The following is a 22,015-nucleotide window of genomic DNA, read 5'->3' as shown; positions in this document are numbered from 1 at the left end:
TAGGCATATACTCAGACTGGCAGGATGTGGATGTGCCTGTTTGCCTGCAACTTCTCTGGACTGGACTTCCCCATTTTTAAAAAGTCTTCAGTGTTCTTGTGCTGTCTAGGTCTGGCCCCACTCAGTGTTCTGAGGTGGTCTGGTGGGGACGGGGCTGAGGTCCTGGTACTGCCTCTGGTGGAGACATTGGGCAGCTGTCAGGACAGAATTCTCATTATATCCGCTGTCACCAGGGGTCCTCATCATCTTTGTTTACTGCAGGACCGAGACACATCAGTCAGGCTGCAGCCAAAGTCGACGTTGAGTTTGATTATGACGGGCCTCTGATGAAGACAGAAGTCCCAGGGCCTAGATCTCGGGTGAGTTGAGCACACCTGCATGGTGTGCTTCAGAAAAGAGCAAAATTTGTCCATGGGGCAAGAGTACAGCCAAGCTTAGGGACCTGTATTCTTAGCCACTTTCAGAGAGTTCACCACTAGAGATCTGGGGCATGAATAGAGGCTGTTAGGCCATCAGAAGTCAAAGAAGCTTCTCAGAAATGTACCAGTTAGCTGTTGGTACAATAATGCTGCATAACAAACAATCACAAAATGTCAGCAGCATCAGGATTGCTCGTGCATCTGGGGTTAACTGGGAGTTGGCGGCTCTGTTGGGCCCGTCTACATCCTGGGGGATGACTGCCATCCGTTGATCTCAGGTAGGCTCGTCATGGTCACTGCAGTGCCTTCGCTCTGCTCCATGTGCCTCTCAGCCTCCAGCAAACTGGGCTGGGCTTCTTCTCTTGGGGAAGGCAGGGAGGGTGTGCTGTGGCTCTCCGAGGCCTCAGCTCCATCCTGGCCCACCATCACTTCCCGCTCATTCTGTTGGCCAAAGCGGGTCACATGGGCTGCTTTGAGCCTGGAATCGAGGGCTAGAGCAGAACATTCACCAACAGTGGCAATGCTATCAGGGACAGGACATGGATAGCAGACGCTCTTGAGGTTGACTCCAAAGGATAAAAAGGAGGAATTTGCCAAAGGAGTGCATTGTGCTCTAGGCAAGGGGAATTGTATGGGGAGAGGCGTGCGGGGTGACAGTGCATGGCGTGCAAGAGACAGCGGGTGGCTCTGAGTCCCTGGAGTAGATGTTAGTGTGTGAGATGGAAGAGGCACATGAAGAGTCTGATGAGGGAAGCTGGGGCTTCCCTTCAACGATGCTACGAAACCTGCATGTAACGCATTTGGAAGGCTGACTGATCTTGATTCCGGGTTGTGATGTGCAATACCGGTTTTAATGTTTGCACCTAAAAAACAACAGTGTAAACTTTTCTAATGCAAATCAACTTTTTTTGTGTGCATTTTGCAGATTTTATTCATAGTACCATTTTTTTACTGTCAAGAAATCATTACATTGATATAAATGATTATAGTTATTTTGATAGCCTTTTGCTAACAAAAGGAGAGATTCTTTCAGGCATATTTTTTTGGGGGGGTTAATTTAATCATAGTGAAATACTTGGAATAATTTTTCATATTCTTTTCATTAATATATTTTCTATTTCTATGTAGAAATATATAATATTTACACATTTTATATATATATATATATATATATATATATATATTGCAACATTTTATGACTCTGGTAAAGTTTATTTTGTGTTGAATTATTCCAATCAAATCTTTGTAATATTAAAGCAACTAGTTTATAATTCCCACCTCCTATACAGATTCGCACAAAGGCTTTATGCAGAGTTCAGATTATAACTATAAATAGTTCTTTGTTGTGCTAATTTTATTTTCAGTTAATTTATTTCCCTAATGAAGTATTAAAGACTTTTTTTTCATAAATAAAAGCAGAACCTATGCTTTTATGGACACTAAACACCTTCAGCTTAAATTTTTTTGTTAAATATTTTAGTTTATTTTATCGTTATTTTCCAGGTGTCTAAGTCTGTCCAGTGTCCTGGTAATTTAACCGGTAGGAATACTTTCCTGCCAACTATTTGTATTAAGCAATTAAAAAATATTTATAATATAACTGACCAATTATCAGGTTGTTGGCATGAAGGGGAGAAAATGCCCCAAGGTGTGGGAAGACCTGAGAGATTTCAAGCTACGTTGGCAAGCGTGTGTTCTCGCGGTAATGTCTTTGCTCTTCTTGCCTGCAGGAGTTAATGAAACAGCTGAACATAATTCAGGTAAGTGAGGGTGAGGTAGCATTCCTCCCATTTCCCATTGCTTCCAAATTACAATTAAGCTGAGGAATACAGATACTTGCTCTGTCCTGGCTCTTTAAAAAAAAGTACAGCTGACTTTTGTTCTAAACCTTTCTTTCTGATTTCCCTACTGGTTTCTCCTTTGATTATGTGTTGCTTATGTGTTGTTTCATTTCCACATTTTCATGAACTTCCCAAACTTCTTTCTGTTATTAATTTCTAATTTCATTCTATGGAGGTTGGAAACATATTTTGTGTGATTTCAATCCTTTCAAATTCATTGAGCCTTTTCTATGGCCCCGCATATGCTCTATCCTGGAAAGTGTTCCATATGCACTTGAGAAGAGTGAACTCTACTGTTAGTCGGGGGGGGGGTTTCTGTAGATGTTTGTGAGGTCCATTAGTTTAGACTGTTGTTCAGGTCTTTTTCCTTGTTATTCTTCTGGCTGGCCATTCTACCCACTATTAAAAGCCAGGTATTGAAGTCTCCAGATATTCTTAGAAACTATTTTCCCTCCAATTCTGTCAGTTTTGCTTCGTATGTTTTGGGGCTCCGTTATCAGGTGCTTATATGTTTATCATTGTTATATCTTAGTGGACTGCCTCTAGAAATATTTTTTGTTTTGTTTTATTGTCAATTTGTCTGATGTTAATATAAACCATCCCAGCTTTCTAATGATTACTGTGAGAATCATATATCTTCTTCTATCCTTTTACTTACAACCTGTTTGTATTCTTGAATCTCAGGTATGTCTCATGTAGATAGCATCTAGTTGAATCTTTAGTTTGACAGCTTCTAGTTTCTGATTAGATTATTTAATCCATCCACAATTAATGTTATGGTAGATATGGTTGTATTTACATCTGCCATTTTTACTTTTTGTTCTCTGTATGTCTCATATCTTTTTTGTTCCTCTGTTCCTTTTTTACTGTTTTTTTCTTTCTGCATTACGTAGCTATCTATAGTGGAAAATTTTCATTTCTTTCATGATTGCTGTATATATTTTAGTTTTCTTCATGGTTGCTCCAAGGCTTACCATATACATCTTAATGTACCAGAAGTTTCTTCTGATTTATATCTCAGCTTTCTTTGTTATGATATATAAAACACATATGGAAAAATTCTTAAAATACAAATTCACAGCTTAATAAACTATTATAAATCATACCACCCATGTAGTTCCCCTGAAAGCAACAAATACAGCATTGCCAGACCCACAGAAACCCCCCATGTGTCCACAGAATGGGCAGGATGTGCTTTACTTGACCAATTTAAGCTTAATCCTGAAAGACTGAGAATCTGGGGAGTTGCAGTGAGTTGATTCAGTCTCTTCTTTCCCCAAGAATGCAGAGGCTGTGCATTTTTTCTGCAATTATGAAGAAAGCCGAGGCAACTACCTGGTTGACGTGGATGGCAACCGGATGTTGGATCTTTATTCCCAGATTTCCTCTGTCCCCATAGGTAAGAGCTGGAAAAGCAGTCCTTGAATGTCGCTTCCCTCTCTGTTAGTCGTGACTGTCCAGATCCTGGGTGCTCTTTCCAGCAGGCACATCCCTCTGTGCTGCCAGCCACCTCCCTCAAGGGCAGAGAAGAGGAGCAGGCATTCATAGAGAGGGTATTACTAGGAACTTCACACGTTTTCTGTCGTTCACCCCTCCCAAAAACCCAACAAAATAAGCGTGTATTCATGTCCCCATTTCATAGATTGATAAAGCTTGGAGAGGTTAAATCACTTGCAGAGGAAGCATAGCTACAGTGTGAACCCAGGTCTGTGTGACCACAGTGTCAATGTCAGTTAGGTTTTCTGGAAGAGCCTGAGGCAGGGATTCTGCACAAGTAGTTCACTGAAGGAATGCTCTTAGGGAGAAAGAGGAGGGAGGGAAATGGTATAGGACAGGGTGGGTAGCTAGGAAGAATGAGGTCTCAGTCTGAGACTGGAGAGACCCCACAGGGTAGGGCTCTGGAGCATGGACTGCACCCCAGAGTCAATCCCAGACCGAGAGAAGGAGGCTGGCCTTTTTGTACCCCAATGCCAGTCATTCACTGCCTGTCAGCTGCCAGAGGAAATATATGTCTTCTCTTGGGCAAAACAGCTTCCATTTGCCAAGAGCAATTTTCCAGAGAGGAGGCAGCTGGACCATTATCAGCGCCCCACACAAAGTATCTGGGAGAAGGGTGGCCTGCCCAGTAAGGGTGACCTGGTGGGGCACCAGGAGCATCTGCCTCACCAGGCTCACCTCCTGGCCAGACAGAGCTGACTGCTGTAGGGGGGCACAGCAGACGATGGCACAGACGGCGCTGGTGTGGCCATACAGCTAAGACGGTTGGTGATCCTGTGGTTGGAGGAGTCCCTGCAGCACCCAGTGATGTCCAGGCTGAGTGTCTAGTGAAGCCTCCCCCTCAGATGATGCCACGCATCCTCTGCTCCCCATCAGCATCTCCCCATCCCTCCCCTCCCAGCAGTCTGGGCCTCCCGCCTGTGACCCCCGTGAGGTCTGCACTCTTCCTCCGGTTCCCCTGACCCAGTCTCTGGAACCTATTTATTTCCCATTAAGATGCAATTAGACAGTAAGCAGATGGCCCGTTCCTTTTGGGAAGTCCAGCATTCCCAGATGGACTTTGAAGGCATTTTGGATTCCAAGATTTACAAAAGCCAGCCTGCATTCTGTGTTGGAGTGGGAGGGATCAGATCTCAAATTTTCCAGGGTTCAAATCCTAGCTCTGCCTTATAACAGCCATGGGACTGTGGGTCACTCGCTTCCCCAGCCAGGCAGCATATGTATGGGGGATGTGGGGGGCCAGGCCAGCAGTAGTTGTTAGAAGACTAGAATTTCTAAACATTCTCTCTCTGGCCACCTTTTCCCCCATATCTGTAGTTTTTGAGGTGATTTTTTTTAAGCTAATAATCACTGAGTATTTAGTATATGCTGGCATATTGCTAAGTCCCTGAGTTATTTCATTAAATCCCTACAACGGTCCTTAGACATTGGGTCTTTGAACATCATGTCTAATTTATCCATGGGGAGCCAGGTTGCAAGAGGTTCACGGTTTGCCCAGCATGTCCAAGGAGCCCAGGGGTTTGAACCAATGACTCTCTGCCTGCTAAGCTTACTTCTGTGAAAGCAGCCTCCCAGCCAGCTGCCCCTGCCCTGCCCTCCCTGCAGTGGGGCGCCCCCAGCATCAAATGCCCAGGTGTGGGATTTCCCTGGTCGGAGGGACTGGCTTGGCTTTCACATCTCCTTCTAAAGCCACTGTGACAAGCTGCATCCGGGGCTTAATGAGATTTCCCTGGAACTGGCATATCTCCTGAGGCAGGAAAGTCACAGACACCCAGGCTGCGTGATAAGGAGCCAGAACTGAAGGACCTCTGGCCAACACACGGCTGGAAGAAACCCACCGTGTTCCTTCCGTGACGATGAGCGTCTCCCAGCCTGGGGCCCAGGGTGCCTTGCAGTGGGGTGGAGTGGAAAGGGGGTGCTGTCAACAGCTCTGTCCCTGTGTCCTCTAGGCAGCACCCCCAATCCATCCTCTTCACAGCAGGCAGGGTGGAACCACAAGGCTCTTCAAGTCTGTTCGCCGTCTTTGATGTCAGGGAGGAGAAGCCTCCCCGGGCTGCTGTGGGCCTGACCTGCTGAGCTCCTGTCGGGAGGAGGGCAGGCCCCACGCTCAGAGCCTGGGGCAGGCCTCTCCCCATAAGGAATTAAAGCCTCCTTTCAAAGTAAACATACTTACTTAAAAATGAATCGTTTTCAAGCAAACAGGTACAAGGATAAGAACCATGGTACTTGAAGACCAGAAGTGTGTCTCCAAGGCCTACTTCCCGTACCAAGTGTCAGCGATCAGCCTGTTCTCGTAGACACGTTTTGAGTTCTTGCCCAGACCGCTGACTCTGCACAGTTTTCAGTCATTCAGCTAATTCCCATTGAGCTGAACACCTGGCCAACACCTTTGAGGGGCTCACAGTCTAGTCTCCTGACCTCTGTGCCTCCTACAAACTTGGCCTTCCCGTGGGAGTTGTTGCCTGAATCAGGGAGAACCAACAGGAAATGGAACTGAAGTAACCAACCAGGACACTGTGGCTGAGGGCTGGACAGTACCCTCTGCGCCTCCCTCCTTTCCAACAGAAGTTCCCATTTACTGATCACCTACCTCGTGCAGGGGCTTCCTGCCCATTACTGCTAACCGGGTACCAAGTACGGGTATGAGGCTGCTCGCAAGCCTGGAGATCGGGGCGTCACGGCTGACACACACGTACATTGGTGTTCATACACATGTGTAGGATAAATCGTAGGACAGCAATTGCTGATCAAAGGGCTTCCTCAGCCTTGTCGTGGGGCGTCAGGCTCAGTCTGGATGGTAAAGGCAGAGGGACCCTTGGGATAAGCCGATGCACAAAGGGTCCAACGTGCTGGCCACAGACCCCCAGTCCCATCCCTCACTGGCACCTCCCTGAGCAGACATTCACTGCGATTTGACTCAGCCTGTGGGCCCTGAGGAAGAAGCTAAGGACCATGTTTGCAGTGTATCACAGCGGCCTGGGGAAGCCCTCCCAGCCCTGGTCCTGAAGTTGCTTTGACCTTGCATTCACCTCCCCTTGTGTGTCCAGTTCAGTTCCGTAGCTCTCAAAGCTGAGCATCAGAGTCAACTAGAGAATTTGTTGAAGATTTCTGGGCAGCACCCTGAGACATTCTGAGCACCCTGAGCACCAAAGGGTCTGGGGCAGCTCCAGGAATGGGTCTTTCTGTCTGCAGAGGATGGGAAGACCCCCTTGGTGGGTGAATGGAGAGTTGCAGGGATGGAGAGGAAAGGAGGGGGCAGGCAATGGGCGGGCAGGGGACACTTGACAGGTGCTGGCCTCTAATGGTGCCCCCTCTCCCCAGGTTACAGCCATCCTGCTCTCATGAAACTCATCCAACAACCTCAAAATGCGGTGAGTCCCATGTTTGCAGTGTTCGTGGTGACCCAGAGGACCCTTCATTCACTCATTCATTCATTCATTCACTCCATGGATATTTCTTGAACACCTACTATTCACTAGTCACTTGCAATACCTCGGTGAGCAGAACACAGAGCCTGGTCCTGCGAGACAGTCGATAAACCACACCCGTAAATAGAGAGTTGTGTCCTCATTAAGCGCTACAGGGAGAGGCAGGCTGTGCTATGTGGGCATAAACCAGGGATGATGATAAGCATGGCTGACGTTTATTAAGAGCAAAACGTGCACCCACCACTGCGTTCGGCACTTCACAGCTGTACTATTGACAAGTCTGTCGGCAGGTACTGTTTTTATCCATTTAACAGACAAGGAAACTGAGGCACAGAAAAGTTGAATATTTATCCAAGGTCGCACAGCCAGAGAGGTGCTGGGAATAAAACCATAGGAGCTGGGTTTTTCAGGGATGGCCGGGGTCAGGGAAGAGTTCCCAGGAAGTGACATTTGAGCTGAGATCTGAAGGAGAAAGTGCTACAGGTGACCAGCCAGGGAGAGGGTGAGGGGGACCAGCAGCGGGCTGAGCACGAAGGGGACAGCATGACTGGAGCAGGGAGCCAGGGGGGTCGCAGGAGGATGGGGGTTCAGTTGTAGATACCACACACCTCAGCCTCAGCACCGATGACAGTCGGTGACCCCTCCCTGCGGGGTGCCATTCCAGGCACTGCGGGGTGCTCAGCGGCACCCTGGTCCCCTCCCCCTCGACACCACTAGCATCAGCTCTCTGGTCATGAGAACCCAGTGTCAGCAGACATTGTCAGACGTCCCCGGGGGGTGGCATCTCCCGCTGTTGTGGACCCGTGAGCGGTTTGTGCCTCTGTCCTGAAGGGTGGAAAGCGGGAAGCACCCCCACTGCCTGGAGCAGCTGCCCCCCAAGCACACCACTCGATGCGCTTCTCCTGTTACCAGTGTCTCTCAACTGCTTCTCCACTGTTACTTCCCTAGGGAGCCTTTTGAGACGTTATTTTCCTCATTGTTCCACCATCATTAAATTTTACCACCACCACATAACAGTTACCTGTTGGTGTCGTCACAAATCACCACCAGCTTAGAGGTATAAAACAGCACCTGCTTACTGTCTCAGATTCGGTGGGCCAGGCGACCAGCCGGCTCCGCGGAATGCTGCACTTCGGGCCCACGGAGCCGAAAGCCACCCCTGGCTGAGGCTCTGGGGGGGACCGTGCTTCGGGGTTCACTCAGGTCCTGGGCTTCATCCTCACGGTTTCCCTCGTGGTCCCTCCACCTTCGAGCCAGCAATGGCCGGCCAGTCCTCTCTGCCCCCCTCCCTGTGTCTGCCTTGCTGAAGGGCCCCAGCGGGCCCACCCGAAACATCCAGAATAGCCTCCCTCTCTGAGCTGATCAGGAACATTAATTACATCTGCAAGTTCCGTTTGCCGTGTGACATATTCAGAGTCCCAGGGATGGGATGAGGGCATGGCATCCTCTTGGAGGTCACAGTTGTGCCCACAACACACCCCAAGATGTGGTATATATGATATTCAATAAGGTGTGTATGGCGTGGTGTGTATGGCGTGGTGTGCAGTATAGTTGGTGTGTAGGCTAGTGTGTGAAATATATGGGGCATGGTATGCGTCATGGTGCATAGGAACCATATAGATGGCTGTGCCTTCTGCGCCACAAGAGTGAGATGTTTGTCACCCCCACTGAGAATGCATGAGTTGCAGGCGGTCCCCACAACCCAGTTACTGTTCCCCCAGCCCCGGCTAGGCAGACTACCTCCCTTACTTCTGACGGCAGAGGTGTGCCCCTGCCGTTCTGTATTCCACATAAATGGAATGAAGTACAATGCGTGCTCTTTAGCTTATCTGGCTTATTCGTCTGGCAAGCCATCTGTGTGATTCACCCATCTTGCCTACAGCCACAGAGCATCTATTCTCGTGGCTTTAGCACATCCCACTGTGGGAATACAAAGCAAGTAAGTCATCCATTCTACCATTGATGGGTTTTTGGGTTGTTGACTGCTGCCTTTGCTCATGTGTCCTCGGTGAACACGTGCATGCGTTTCCCTTGGACACAAGGCTGAGGGGAATCGCCGGCTGTCCTAGTGTGCGCACACAGTAAGCTTCAGCTAGTGCCTGCGCACAGTCGGCCTCAGCAGATCTGACAGGCAGTTTCCAAACTGGTGGCTGGGTCTCCACTCCCTCCGGCCGTGTGTGCGTTCCAGTTGCTCCACATCCTCACTGACACTGAGCATTACTGGAGGGGCGTTCATTTTACTCAGAGTGACATACCTGTCCACACATGCCTAAGAGCATGATGCTGTTGTGGCTAAAACAGGAGGCGAGAGCTGAACACCCAGCCCTTGTCAGGAACTGACTCCTCAGCCCTAAGCTTGAAGGCAATAGGGAAGAGCCGCGTTTCCCTCCTTGCACACAGGTGGCCCTGTGTGGGAGCCTGTGGGGACATTCCTCTCCTCCAGTCAGTTGACACATTCAGGGGCTGCCTTAGCAGAAACGGGCGTCCTCCCTGGGGCGTCTGGCGAGGTCCCTTTGCGGCCGGGGGCTCGCGGCTGTGTTTACACGCGGAGCCCAGCTTTGTTTCGGAACGTTCTGCAGATCCCAGATGCCTCAGCAGTTGGTGCTGAAAAAATGTGTCAACAAACATGTCATACACATTTGCAGTGTCAGCTGCCTCCGGAGGCAGGATCGTCTGCAACAACACGTGACTTCAAGGCCCAGGGATTCTGATTGCAGGGGGTACCCTGCCCCCACCTGTCCCTGAGCCAAACTTCATCCTCCGTCCCCCAGCCGGCCCATCTCTGCCCTCTCACCCTCTCCGGGGCCAGCCCTATAGCTCTGCCATCCCCCACTAGGATCTGCCCCAGCCGATCCCCTGCCAGCTCCATGGGCAAATCCTCCTAACTGCCTTGCAGGGACCCCTTTCCAGTGCCCACTGCCTTCAGGAGGCACCACTAGCCCCTCCACTTCAAAGGCACAGCCCCTCGTGATCTGGCTACTGTTGCTTCAGCCTTATTTCTTGGCATTTGTTCAATCACCCGTTATTGATTGAATGCCTTCTGTGTGCAGGGAATTCTTTTTGGTGCTGGAATTTGATGGTGAGGCCATGGTTTGGATCACAGTCTAGATCAGCCTGTGTTGACGCTGTTGCACAGGGAACGGGGCTTGGGGCTATGAAAGAAGCACCTGGTACAGTCTAGAGAAGGGACATCTGACTGCCATAAGCTCAGTGGGGAAACCCCAGCCACCTGGGTGGGGGACCCCTGGTTCACGTCTTGGCTACCAAATACTTGGCTGGAGATGCAGTCAGGTGGTGTCACGGTATTTTTGCCCATCTGGAGCAGGTCCCTGGCAGGTTGTTAACGTCCTGTCCACCCTTTGGTACCCCAACCATGTCATCCTGAAACTCCAACATGACCTCATGGCCCTGCAGAAAATGAAGCCATGGCCCCTGGAGCCAATATCTGATCCAGTTACAATTTCCTGTGTCACCAAGGCCACCTCATTACATTGCCCACAAGTTAAACAATGATCATTTGGCCCTGCACATGCACAGCCATTGGCAATGAATGGGACTGATATTCAAAAGATGTGATATGAATAATCACAGTCTGACATTCAAGGTGCCTGGGATGGACATGGGGCAGCCGGCCTGGTCAGAAACACACGTGCCATCACCGTGACGTCCCGGTCTTCCCACCTGCAGGACTGTCCTTCTAGACTGAGCTCTGGCCTCCTCTTATGCTATGTCATCTCACTGGCTCCCGACAAGCATTCAGTGGTCAGGGGTTCCCCATTTTGGCAGCTAACAACTCTGAAGACCAGAGAGGTAAAGTGACTTACCCCAAGTTGCATAGCCCTTAAACCGAGTTCCATTCTCCATGCCACACTACACGACTGCTGAGTCTGACAGCAGGGCTACTAGCAGCCTGTCCTCATTTGATTCTGCAACCCAACGTCCCAGATATCTTCTGTTCTTAATGTCACGCTTTGTCGAGCAAGAACACCACCTCCACATCTTCCCTAGTCCCAGATAGGCACTCAAGCTGCCAGCCAGCCTGGCCGTCCTCTCTGTGAGCTGCTGCCGCCACTGCTGAAGGATGACAGTTCCCCTCCACCCTGATCTCATGATGCGCTTGATTTCTTCAGAGCCCCACTAACGGTTTGGAGCAAAAAGGAAAGGCCCCCAAAGACCCCTCCAAGCCAGCCAAGGTCTCCGGGTTGCGCCAAGCAAACTCATATCCAGAATTAACATTTTTGGGCGGAGGCTGTCTGTGGTGTCTGGCAGAGGATGGAATCTCATGTCAGCAAGCCTGGCTGTGAGTCGTAGTTCCTCCCCTTCCTGTCTGTGTGACCTGGGGCAGGTTGCTTGACTTCTCTGGTCCTGTTTCCCCAACTCTACAATAAGGAGGGTTAACTTCCTCCATTATTTATCCTGGACACACCGGGAGGTGGCAAAGCAGAACAGTCAATCCTAGAGTGTGGATCTGCCCCCATGCCCAGCAGTCCAAGCCAAACGCCAAAGCTGCCAGAAGGATGAGTTCCAGGGCCTCCCTAGGTGGAGATGCTGCTGTTTGGCTTTGCACCAAGTTTGTCACACTGATTCTGTCTCAGAGGGAGAGGTGCCCAAGAGGTCCCCCAGTCCCAGGCTCAGTCAGTCCCTCCTCTTTAATTCAGACTGACTTCAGATTTACTGGCAAATTGTAGAAACAGCGGCCATCTACTGTCAGCGAGGTCCCCCAGGGCTAACACTCACCTCTCCACGGCACCTTTGCCAAAAAGACATTAACATTGGTCCATTGTGTAGGACAGACTATATTCAGATTTCCCCAGCTTTCCCAGTAATATCCCCTTTTTTGTTCCAGGATCCAATCCAGGATGCCACATTGCATTTGCACCATCCCTTTTTAGAACCCAAATCTGCTTCCTGGCAACCTCATTCTTACCCTTTGTGCAGATCCTCCCAGACTTCCCAGTCCCTACAGGACGGAGAACTGGATGGCGCCATTCTTATTCCACCTGCATTTCCATTGTCTTTTCTATAACGATGGACACGTGTCATTGTAGATTTGTCAGACCCATAGGGTGAACGACATCACAGGTGAACCCTAGTGTAAAATAGTAGCTTTTTTAAACACCACTAGCCCCATCACATCACCTTGTATTAATGTTCCCTAGTTTACTTAACCTAATATTGGCATGTAGAGAGTTTCTCTTTTTTGTTAAAAGCAGGAATACACAAATAATTAAATGCATAGCCTTTGGCCACGTTGGAAATCATATCTTTAGAGGAGATCTAGAAATGAGGTAGTCAGTCAGAGTATAAAATACCATAAGGCTCTTAACCTAACGCCTGTGCAATTGAAACTTCTGCCGAGGTTGGTGTCCTTGCAGTAGGAATATTATCATTTTCCTTTACTTTAATGAAAGTATTTGAGGACAAGCCTTTGGGGAGATTTGGGACCATGGCCCTGCGTGTGCCTCCAGCCCCGTCGTGTGGGCAACTAGCATGCTGCCTGTGTTTTGAAGCCAGCAAGGCAGGGGATGGTTTTCTGCAAGACGCAGCTGAGGAGTGTGGACTGCCCCTTGACCAGAGGTTGTTTTAGGATGATTTGCCAGCATGTTAAAGTGGTGTGATTTCCCATTAAAATCTGCATGTCTCTTTGCTTTTGAAGTTCGGAGGCACTGACTCCCTCGGCCTGCTTCCCTGCTCTGCAGTCACAGGTCAGGGCTGACAGACCCTTAGCCGAGCGAGCTCATTCTGCAGCCCCGCCAGGCCCCCCTCGTTTCCCAGGCATCAAAGCGAGCATCCATGCAATATCAGACTTTCACTATTGCTTCCCTTGCCGAGGGAAATACTCCGAATCTATCAGAATCGGGGGGTGTAAATCAACATACAGAGAGTCAAGGCATTTTCCTCCTCCCATCGCTCTTCCCACGCTCCGGGCGTTCTGCTCATGTAGCCAGCCCCCTCACCAGGTTGCTCACCAAAGCCCTGTTCCAATTAGAAACTCCAGAGCTGCCATACTGCCTCTTAATGCCTTTTTTCCCCTGTGTTTTTTTAAAAAGTTGAAGTGTAATTTGTATTCAGTGAAATCTATCTTTTGTAATACATAGTTCTGTGAGTTTTCCCCAGATGCATAGTCATATAGTCACTGTCAAAACCCAGACACATTTGCACACCTGTGTTCAGAGCAGCACTAGTCACGGTAGCCAAAGGTGGAAGCCACCCACGTGCCCATCAGCAGAGGAGGGGAGAGAGAAAATGTGGTCCATCCACACAATGGGAGATCATTCAGCCTTAAAGGGCGTTCTGACCCACGCTACAACACGGACGAACATTCACGTGCATTCACGTCTCAGTGTGATTGGGTGCTCTCATTTCACTCAGCTTAATACCGAGGAGTGGGGTTGCCAGGTTAGGAGGTGCATGTATGTGTGACACTTTAAGAAACTGCCACACTGCTCCCCAAAGTGGCTGTACCTGCTTACAGACCCACAAGCTGTGAAGGCGAGTTCTAACCGCCCCACACCCTCACTGGGGCTTGTCCATTTTGGTTTTCAGCCATTCTGATGGATTTTTTTCTTAATTGCAGATGAACAAGAAATTGCAAGAAAATAGGGTAAAGGGGCCCCATGTGCCCTTCACTTAGCTTCCCCAACAGTCACATCTTTTATAACTGTCGTGCTTGTAACTGTCATGCAATATCACAGCCAAGAATTAGCACATCACTTTTTTAAACCCAGAGCATCTTAGCAGTGGATTTCTATAAAAGTACAGGCAAACCTGTCATTCCCAGCGCTGACAGAGACCATCAGCCTGCCTGAACCTGTCTGCTATGGGACACATCCTTGGTGGCCGGGAGCTGGGTCAGAGCCACCAAGTCACCGTTTGTCCCCCGGCCTTTTTGTAGAGCACGTTCATCAACAGACCTGCCCTGGGGATCCTCCCTCCGGAGAACTTTGTGGAGAAGCTCCAGGAGTCCTTGCTCTCGGTGAGTCTGGGGAAGAGCCCACCGCCCTTGGGGTCCACGTCCGCCTTCCAGCCCTGCTGAGAGGCAGTTCTCCTGTGCTGGAGGCGGGGCCTGCAGGGAAGGAAAGGCCTGAGATCAGAACCAGGAAAGCTGGGGCGCCACTGCCCCGCTTTGCTCTTTGTGCTGTTTGCTTTCTCAGAGTGCTTTAAATTTCCTTTTGAAGAAGGGGTTCCTTGTGTGCAGGAAGAAGGGAACTCAAGAGAAATAATATTTGTCCCATGATAGGAGCTTTGCATGTTACTCAGCCTCCCTCATGGTTCAGTTTCGGTTGTTAGGACCAAAGTCATTCGGAACCTCAACATCCTACCTATAAAATGCAGGCGTCTCGGGGGTGGCGGCTGCGTCAGCAGAGACAGTCTGGGCTTTCCTGCACCCTCTCTCCCTCTCTGCTCTCCAGCCTCGGGGCCTTCCTGGGCTTCTCCGCCACCCCGGAAGAGCCCGAGTCCACTCTCCGTCCAACTGCTTGCAGGGCATTGCTTGCTCCCTCCCAGCATCCCTCTGCATCCCACAGCCTCCACGGCCCAGCGTGTGGTCTCCACGGAGGCTGGGCCCCAGCCAGGAGTCAGGACGTGGGGATTCAGGACAGGGCTGAGCCCACGGCTGTTTCCCTCCCTGCAGGTGGCTCCCAAAGGGATGTCCCAGCTTATCACCATGGCCTGCGGCTCCTGCTCCAATGAAAACGCCTTTAAGACAATCTTCATGTGGTACCGGGTGAGCTTTGGGGCATAGCACATGCACACACACGCATGCACATGCACACGCACACACACACACACACACACACACACACACACACACACACACACACACAGAGGTTCCCAAGTATCCCCAGCCACACACTCACACCATACTGGTTGTGCCTACTGGCTGGGGTACCAAACATGAGTGACCACAGTCACAGTACGGAGAGGGCCCCTGCCTGGACGGGGCTTTCCAAGCATCCTATGGGGTATGAGGCTTTGGCACCAAACTTACCCAATGTAATTACACTGTTTTACCTGGCACAAAGAATACCCTCAGCAGATCTTAGTGGTTGCTAACAGAACAATGATGCACTTGATGTGTTTATCTGTGGGTTTTGTCGCAAGCACAGTTAACAACCTCATGCTTCGATACTTAGTGTAACGTAGGCTCAGCCTTGAGGAAGCTCTACCTCTTGGTCTGGACAATGTGTGACCCGTGGATGCGAGAGGAAAGTGGTGGCCCCTCCAACTCCAGGGCTTCTCTGAGACTTTCCTGTTTTGTTTTGTCAGAGCAAGGAAAGGGGCCAAGCGGGTTTCTCCAAAGAGGAGCTGGAGACGTGCATGATCAACCAGGTGAGCAGAGCAGGGGAGTTGCCACCGCAGCCCGCCTCGGCTGACACTGGTCCATGGGACCTGTCCTCCTCGAAGGGGGGGCGGTCTTAGTCAGCTTGGGCAGCCATAGCAAAACTCCATAGATCGGGCAGCTTTAACAACAAAGTATTTTCCCACAGTTCCGGGGCTGGAAGCCCAAGATCAAGGTGACCCACTTGCATCCCCAGGGTGGGCCTTCTTCAGGCCCAGGATGGCTGCCTTCCTTCCGCGTCCTCACATGTCAGGGAGGGCCTGCCATCCGGTGTGTCTTCTACAAGGACACTAGTCCCATCACGAGGACTCCCCCGTCATGACCCACTCACGTCCCAAAGGCCCCACCTCCGAACACCACCACACTGGGGGCGTGGGCTTCCCCGTAGGAATCTGGGTGGGGAGAGGTGCAGGCCTTCAGTCCATACCAGGGCCCCCAACCATTCCCACTCCTGAGCCCATTCCCTTTGGTATCAAGGCCGATAATTACAAAGGAAAATGACTGGAGCCGCTCCTCACCGGCACTCAGCCGTTCATCAGGATAACCGCCTGAATGGGACCCGTCTGTGGAGGCCTTTAATGCATTCTCTAGAATAATCCAGAATGTCAGCACAAATGTTCAGGGGTATTCCCTCCATCGGCGTTTACAGTAATGGTAACCAGGAAAGACTGGAATCCACCTGTATCTTCACTAATGGGCAGAGAGGACTTAAGTGCAGGAATTCCAGGGTTCTAGCAGTTGAGAGCACAGGGGGAGGCTGGTGGGGGAGGAACAAGTGGGTAAATTCCAGGCTCCCTAACCAGCGTCAGCCAGAGCATGCCTGTCCTCGCCCCCGTGATCTCGTGTGGGGTCCCATCACGATGTAGACAGACGTGTCTGCTGCTTAAAAATGGGAAAAATGAACCAAGAGCCACTGAACTCAGTAGCCTGCTGTGTGCAATATTCTGCAAAAATAATCAGACAGGTTTTCTCTTGGCCTGGAGACAAGCGTGCTGTAATTTAATGAAAGCAGTGCCAATTGTATGGACACTGTGCTCTCAACCATGTAAATAAATATACAGGAAATTACTAGAAAAAATCCCGCTGACATGTTTACAGTGGGTTGCCTCTGGGAGGCGAGATGGCTTCAGGGCTTTTTTTCTAATGCTTTCTTAATTGTTTTTCTCCCAATCCGACTCTTGCTCGCAGATAGGCCCAGGACCTTCCTCCACGTTGACAGAAACTGACATAAACAATAAGCTTTTTCTTTTTCCTTCTGGCCCTTTCTTTAGAAGTGGATCCCGCCCTACCTCTTTTTCATGTGATGTCTGAAAACCCCATCCCACCAACATTTCCAGATCTCATTCTTCAGTGTAGTAGCTGCACTTGGATGTGCAATAATGTGTATATATCATATTTATAACCAGGAGATGAAGGAAAATGACAGGAGGGTCTTCTGGAGTTTGTCAGGGGAGGTCCTGGGGCTTTTCCAGGGGGTCTCAGGGACCCAGTGGGGATCAGCCAGCCTGAGAAAATGCCGTGCCCACCTCCCAGGCACTCGGGGCCCCCAGGCTACCACTGCAGCGTCCCCGGCAGCTCCCCCTGAGTCATCTGGGAGCAGGTCCATTTCCCGTGGCAGGTGGAACAGGAAACAGCAGCTGAGCCATTTGCTTGGGCTGGTAGGGAATTGGGAGTTCACGCATCCCTCCTGCCCCCAGGGGCAGCACCATGGGGAGTGGAAAGAGTGGGGTCCCACCCCACCCTCCACACTACCCTCCTCCAAAGGCCTGGGGCCTTTCCTGTGAGGTTCCCAGCCCAACCTCATGTCACTGGAGGCAGGTATGCGCCCATGAGCGCCGGCCCACCAGGAACAGGAGAGTCCAGAGCTGTCTGGATCTGGAGTAGCCTGTAGATGGGGGTTAAAACTCGCCCCAACAGCCAGCGGGTGGCAGAAGGGAGAGAGGCCACGGTGGCCTGTGGGCAGAGTGCTCGCCGGCCTTGAGGCTTGGCCGCCTCCCGTTGCCACTGAGGGAAAATGGGCCCAAATGGTGCAGAACTTGTGAGAAGACAGAAGTTCAGATATTTATGTGAAATCTCTTTATTTAAAAAAAAATTTTTAACCATGTGAGCAAAAACAAAACGTCTGTGGGCTGGCTATAGACCCCAGGAGTCCAGTTTGTGACTTCGGCCTGAGAAGGGGCTCCTGTTCTTCGGATAGACGTTGTGTCCCCCAGGTTCGTGGGGGAGATGATCGAGTCCCCAGGCCTTACAGCTCTGACTGATGACGGCTGTTCCTTGGTTCCAGGCCCCCGGGTGCCCCGACTACAGCATCCTCTCCTTCATGGGCGCGTTCCACGGGAGGACCATGGGTAAGGAGGGACGCATGGTGCTGGGGGGGCAGCCGGAGTAACAGTGACAGTGACGGGCCTTTGCTCTCACGTGGCGGTCTCCACGTGTGCTCTCCTTGACTCCACGCCGTCCTCTGCCGAGTTGGGATTATTCCCGCTTTGCAGATGTCGATACTGAGGCGCAGCAATGGAAGGAGGAAGGAACATTCCCAGGCCACTCAGTGGCAGAACCAGGATCTGAACCCTCGTCTCTGCCTTCAAAGCTTGCACTTTGTCTGTGATGATTCAGAAAGCACATGCGTGCATGCGCGCACACGCACGCGCACACACACAAAGGGTTCACAGGCTCTCCCTCAGCCTCAGGACATGGGGTTCTGCAGGCACAGGCCTCCTGGACATTTGAAGACTTGGTCCGAAATGCCTGTCACCCTCCTTTTCAAACACTGTTCATCATCTTTGCCCACGCCAACCGCCTGCTCTTCTGTTTTGCGGGGCCTAGGTTGCTTAGCGACCACGCACTCCAAAGCTATTCACAAGATCGACATCCCATCCTTCGACTGGCCCATCGCGCCGTTCCCGAGGCTCAGATACCCTCTGGAGGAGTTTGGGAAGGAAAACCAGCAAGAGGAAGCCCGCTGTCTGGAAGAGGTAACACTCACCCAGCTCCTCCCACACCCCTGCCCCTTACCCTTGACACCCCAAGACTCAGCCCAGGAAAAGAGGGGCACACAGAGCATTTACCCTGGGGCCTGTGTGGCACTCCCCAAGAGGGACGTGGGGACAGTGGCCTTGCATCCCAAATGTTGCACATTAGGGAAGGCAATGAGGCACGTTAATTTTGCCACTGAGCATCCATCACCCCATTTCTCTCACCTATTTCTGTGTCATTTAAGTTTCTTTGGGGGCAAGCTTCACTGACTCTCAAGTAAAAGAAAATGGATTTATGGGGAAATTAGGGGGCAGCTCATAGACAAAGTGGCTCCATAGGACCCTCTCCACTGTTTTCCAGTCTTCTTCCGAATCCTGGGGCTTCTCTGGGACCCCTGGGGGTTGCAGCGGGGCCCGGGGTGGGGCTGAGGCCGTGCAGCACCCTGTTGGCGCCGTGCCTCCCCTTCACCTGGAATAGGCCCCTCTGGCCGGTTCACAGAGGGAGTCTTCCTGGGGAACAGGAAGTGGCTGGCCCTCTTCAGGTTTGGATTTGAGCCGCACTACTGCTGGCTTGCCTGCAGGCACATTCCTTATTTCAGTCAGCTAGTAGTGAGCACCTACAAGGTGTGCGGCCAGGTGCTGAGTGCCGGGTAAATAGAAGAGACAAGATAGTGGAGGCCAGCACAGCCCTGCTTGTAGAAATTCCATGCAAGCCACAGTGTAATACAGTATTTCTAATCACATTTTTAAAAAGTAAGAAAAAAAGGATGAAATTAATTTTAATAACACTTTATTGAACCCAGTATATGCAAGCTATTAGCATGTCACCATGTGACTAATTCTTAGAAATTACTGATGAGAGGGTTTTCTCCTAGTTCTGCATAACAAAGAAAGATTGCACTTGTTTTTTCTGGGTGTGTGGCTTGGGTTTTATTAATTATAAATAATGTATCACAGTTACTACTCTTTAATTATCTATAAGATGATACCCACTTTAGAACAGGAGTTCAAGAAATATAACCAGGTAGAGACAGTCAGGCGCTTTTCTTACCACCCTGTCACTGTTAAGTTAATTCTCTCTTAAGTAACTTCAGCTTCATTAACATATATATATACCATAAAGTACGTTTATTTACATGTCTAGTTTAAAAAGTTTTGACAAGTAAATGCACGCATGTAACCATAACCCCAGTCAAGAGCATCTTTATCACCCCAGAAAATGTCCTAGCGTCCGAGGAGTCAGTCCCCTCCCCACTCCATGCAACCACTCACTGGATCTCTATCACGACAGATGAGTTTTGCAACCATTTTTTTTTAACACATATGCTTCTCAGATTCTGCACAGAAAAGACTCTCCTACCCATAATAATTATATAGCAATAGCAACAGTAATTACATAGTAGCGTTTGTAGTAATATAGCAGCCCCGGAGTTCCGTATGGCGGACACTGGGCTGTTAGGATCCCATTCAATCCTCCCCAAGACCCGGTTAGGTACATGCTGTCCGTATGCCAATAGTACAGATCAGGAGAGTGAGGTTCAGAAGGTTGGATAATTTTCCTGAGTCACTAGTTTCTATCCCACAGCACCAGTGCCAAGTAGGACACGTTCCCATCCACGCGTGTGGCTCCGAATGGATGCCGCAGCCCTCGTGGGAAATGCACAGAAACATGTTCTCCACGGAACTTCCAGGGGTTCCTGGAACCACGTGCCCATCCACAACGCTGCTCAAGAGCCTCCACAGGCCATTATCACTTCCCCCTTTGGAATCCAGGTGGAGGATCTGATCGTGAAATACCGGAAAAAGAAGAAGACGGTGGCTGGGATCATTGTGGAGCCCATCCAGTCTGAGGGCGGGGACAACCATGCGTCCAATGACTTCTTCCAGAAGCTGAGGGACATCTCCAGGAAGGTCAGTGCACAGGGCAGGGGTGCACGGGGCCTCGAGCCATTCCCAGTTGATTTTCCAGGACCAAAAGTTAGGTTTGGGTGCCTTGTAAACCTCCAGATGTCCAGAGGCTGCTTGTCGGCCTCACAGGTAGAGAAGTTGGAGCCAGGGACAGGCTAGGGAATTCTTCCCTAGAATTTACTGCAAAATCAGCCGCAGACATGCCTAGTCAGGGCCTTTCCCCATCAAGAGCTTTCTGGGTGGCCTTGCCTCCCTTTTCCTTCTAGAGACCCCGCCACACCCCTCAGCCCAGTGTGACATGACTGGAGGTGATGTACACACAAGTGCTCAGTAATAGTCTGGGTGATGAGCAGAGCGGGCGCACATGCGGGGTGAAGTCCGGAAGCAGGTCTAGGCCTCGGCTGGGACCTGTCTCCTTCTGAGGAAGTCAGCTTGCTCTCTCAGGGACAAAGCTGCCCTCGGGGCAGGGAGGATTGGAGGTTCCGGTTTTGTCCCAGCCCAGCAGCCGGGGGAAGTGCTCAGAGACAGCTCTGGCAGGGCTGCTCCACTAAAGCCTCCTGCGTACAGCGAGTGGGGGTTCATGTCTCCCCCTCTCTCCCGTCCCGGCCAGCACGGCTGTGCCTTCCTGGTGGATGAGGTCCAGACGGGAGGTGGCTGCACCGGCAAGTTCTGGGCCCACGAGCACTGGGGCCTGGATGACCCAGCAGATGTGATGACCTTCAGCAAGAAGATGATGACGGGGGGCTTCTTCCACAAGGAGGAGTTCAGGCCCAATGCGGTGAGAGCAGACCTCTGTCCTTTCCGGGGCAGGGAGGGAGGTGGTAGGGGAGCTGTCCTGCCTCCTAACTACTCCTTCCTCACAAACAGGAACCGGGCGCACGCCTAACCTGTCACAGAGGTTGCCTAAGGCTCATCCTACCAATTAATTAGGCAGGGGTTTCGATCACCCAGCTCTCTCAGCAAGGACACTTCCTAGCAGTCTGTTGTCAGTCTTGTCCTGATTTTTCTGTGTGCATAGGCAATAATGTTGTTAATAGCTGCTGCCACAGTGAGCATTTGCTCTCCACTCCACCCAATTCTAAGCACTCCTCATGTACTTTTAATCCTTTTAACAGTCTAACCAGGTTGGTGTTATTTTTGTCTCCCCTTTTACTAATGAGGAATCTGTCACAGAAAAGTTAAGTAACTTGTCCAAGGTCACACAGCCTATTGAGTGACAAAGCCAGGATTCAAACTGAAAGCCTATGTTCTTAACCACTATACTGTACTGCCCCAGGTACACAGGATTCTCATAAACACATACACAGTCATCCAGGGCCCAGGATCCTTCCTTCCACCTTTTCTGCATGTAATTTCCACCCTAAAGCTTTCCTCGTGGTCCAAAATAGCTACTAGAGCTCCAGCCATCACATCTCAATTCCGGGTAGTAAGAAGGAAAAAGAGGGACAGGGAGGACAAATTAGCCCCCTTCTTGTCTTCAGCAGCCTTCCAAGAAATCCCATGACACTCCAAACACTTTGACTAAGACCTGGTCACGTGACCACTCCTAACTGCAAGGGAGGCTGGGAAGTGTGTTTCAATCGGCTGCACTGACACCCTGAATAGT

The 22,015-nt window shown here is 50.6% G+C and overlaps 1 protein-coding gene across 3 annotated transcripts in view; it reads left to right on the top strand.

The window, feature by feature from the left end:
* Positions 1-22,015, top strand: part of ABAT (4-aminobutyrate aminotransferase) — a 383,605-nt gene that overhangs the window by 44,957 nt on the left and 316,633 nt on the right. For all 3 annotated transcript variants that reach the window (XR_008992287.1, XM_036931771.2, XM_036931772.2), the window contains exons 3-13: positions 262-359; positions 2,150-2,179; positions 3,542-3,659; positions 7,079-7,128; positions 14,081-14,161; positions 14,819-14,911; positions 15,454-15,516; positions 17,811-17,874; positions 18,353-18,501; positions 20,275-20,412; positions 21,020-21,187. Coding sequence is in view for 2 of the 3 variants with exons in the window: in XM_036931771.2 (XP_036787666.2) it covers positions 262-359; positions 2,150-2,179; positions 3,542-3,659; positions 7,079-7,128; positions 14,081-14,161; positions 14,819-14,911; positions 15,454-15,516; positions 17,811-17,874; positions 18,353-18,501; positions 20,275-20,412; positions 21,020-21,187 (1,052 nt within the window). In the remaining variant the exon portion in view is untranslated. The remainder of the gene's footprint in view (positions 1-261; positions 360-2,149; positions 2,180-3,541; positions 3,660-7,078; positions 7,129-14,080; positions 14,162-14,818; positions 14,912-15,453; positions 15,517-17,810; positions 17,875-18,352; positions 18,502-20,274; positions 20,413-21,019; positions 21,188-22,015) is intronic.

Source organism: Manis pentadactyla, chromosome 10 (assembly GCF_030020395.1).
Source record: "Manis pentadactyla isolate mManPen7 chromosome 10, mManPen7.hap1, whole genome shotgun sequence".
NCBI lineage: Eukaryota > Metazoa > Chordata > Mammalia > Pholidota > Manidae > Manis > Manis pentadactyla.
Note: the sequence above shows the minus strand (reverse complement) of the source record. Positions and strands in the feature narration are given on the sequence as shown.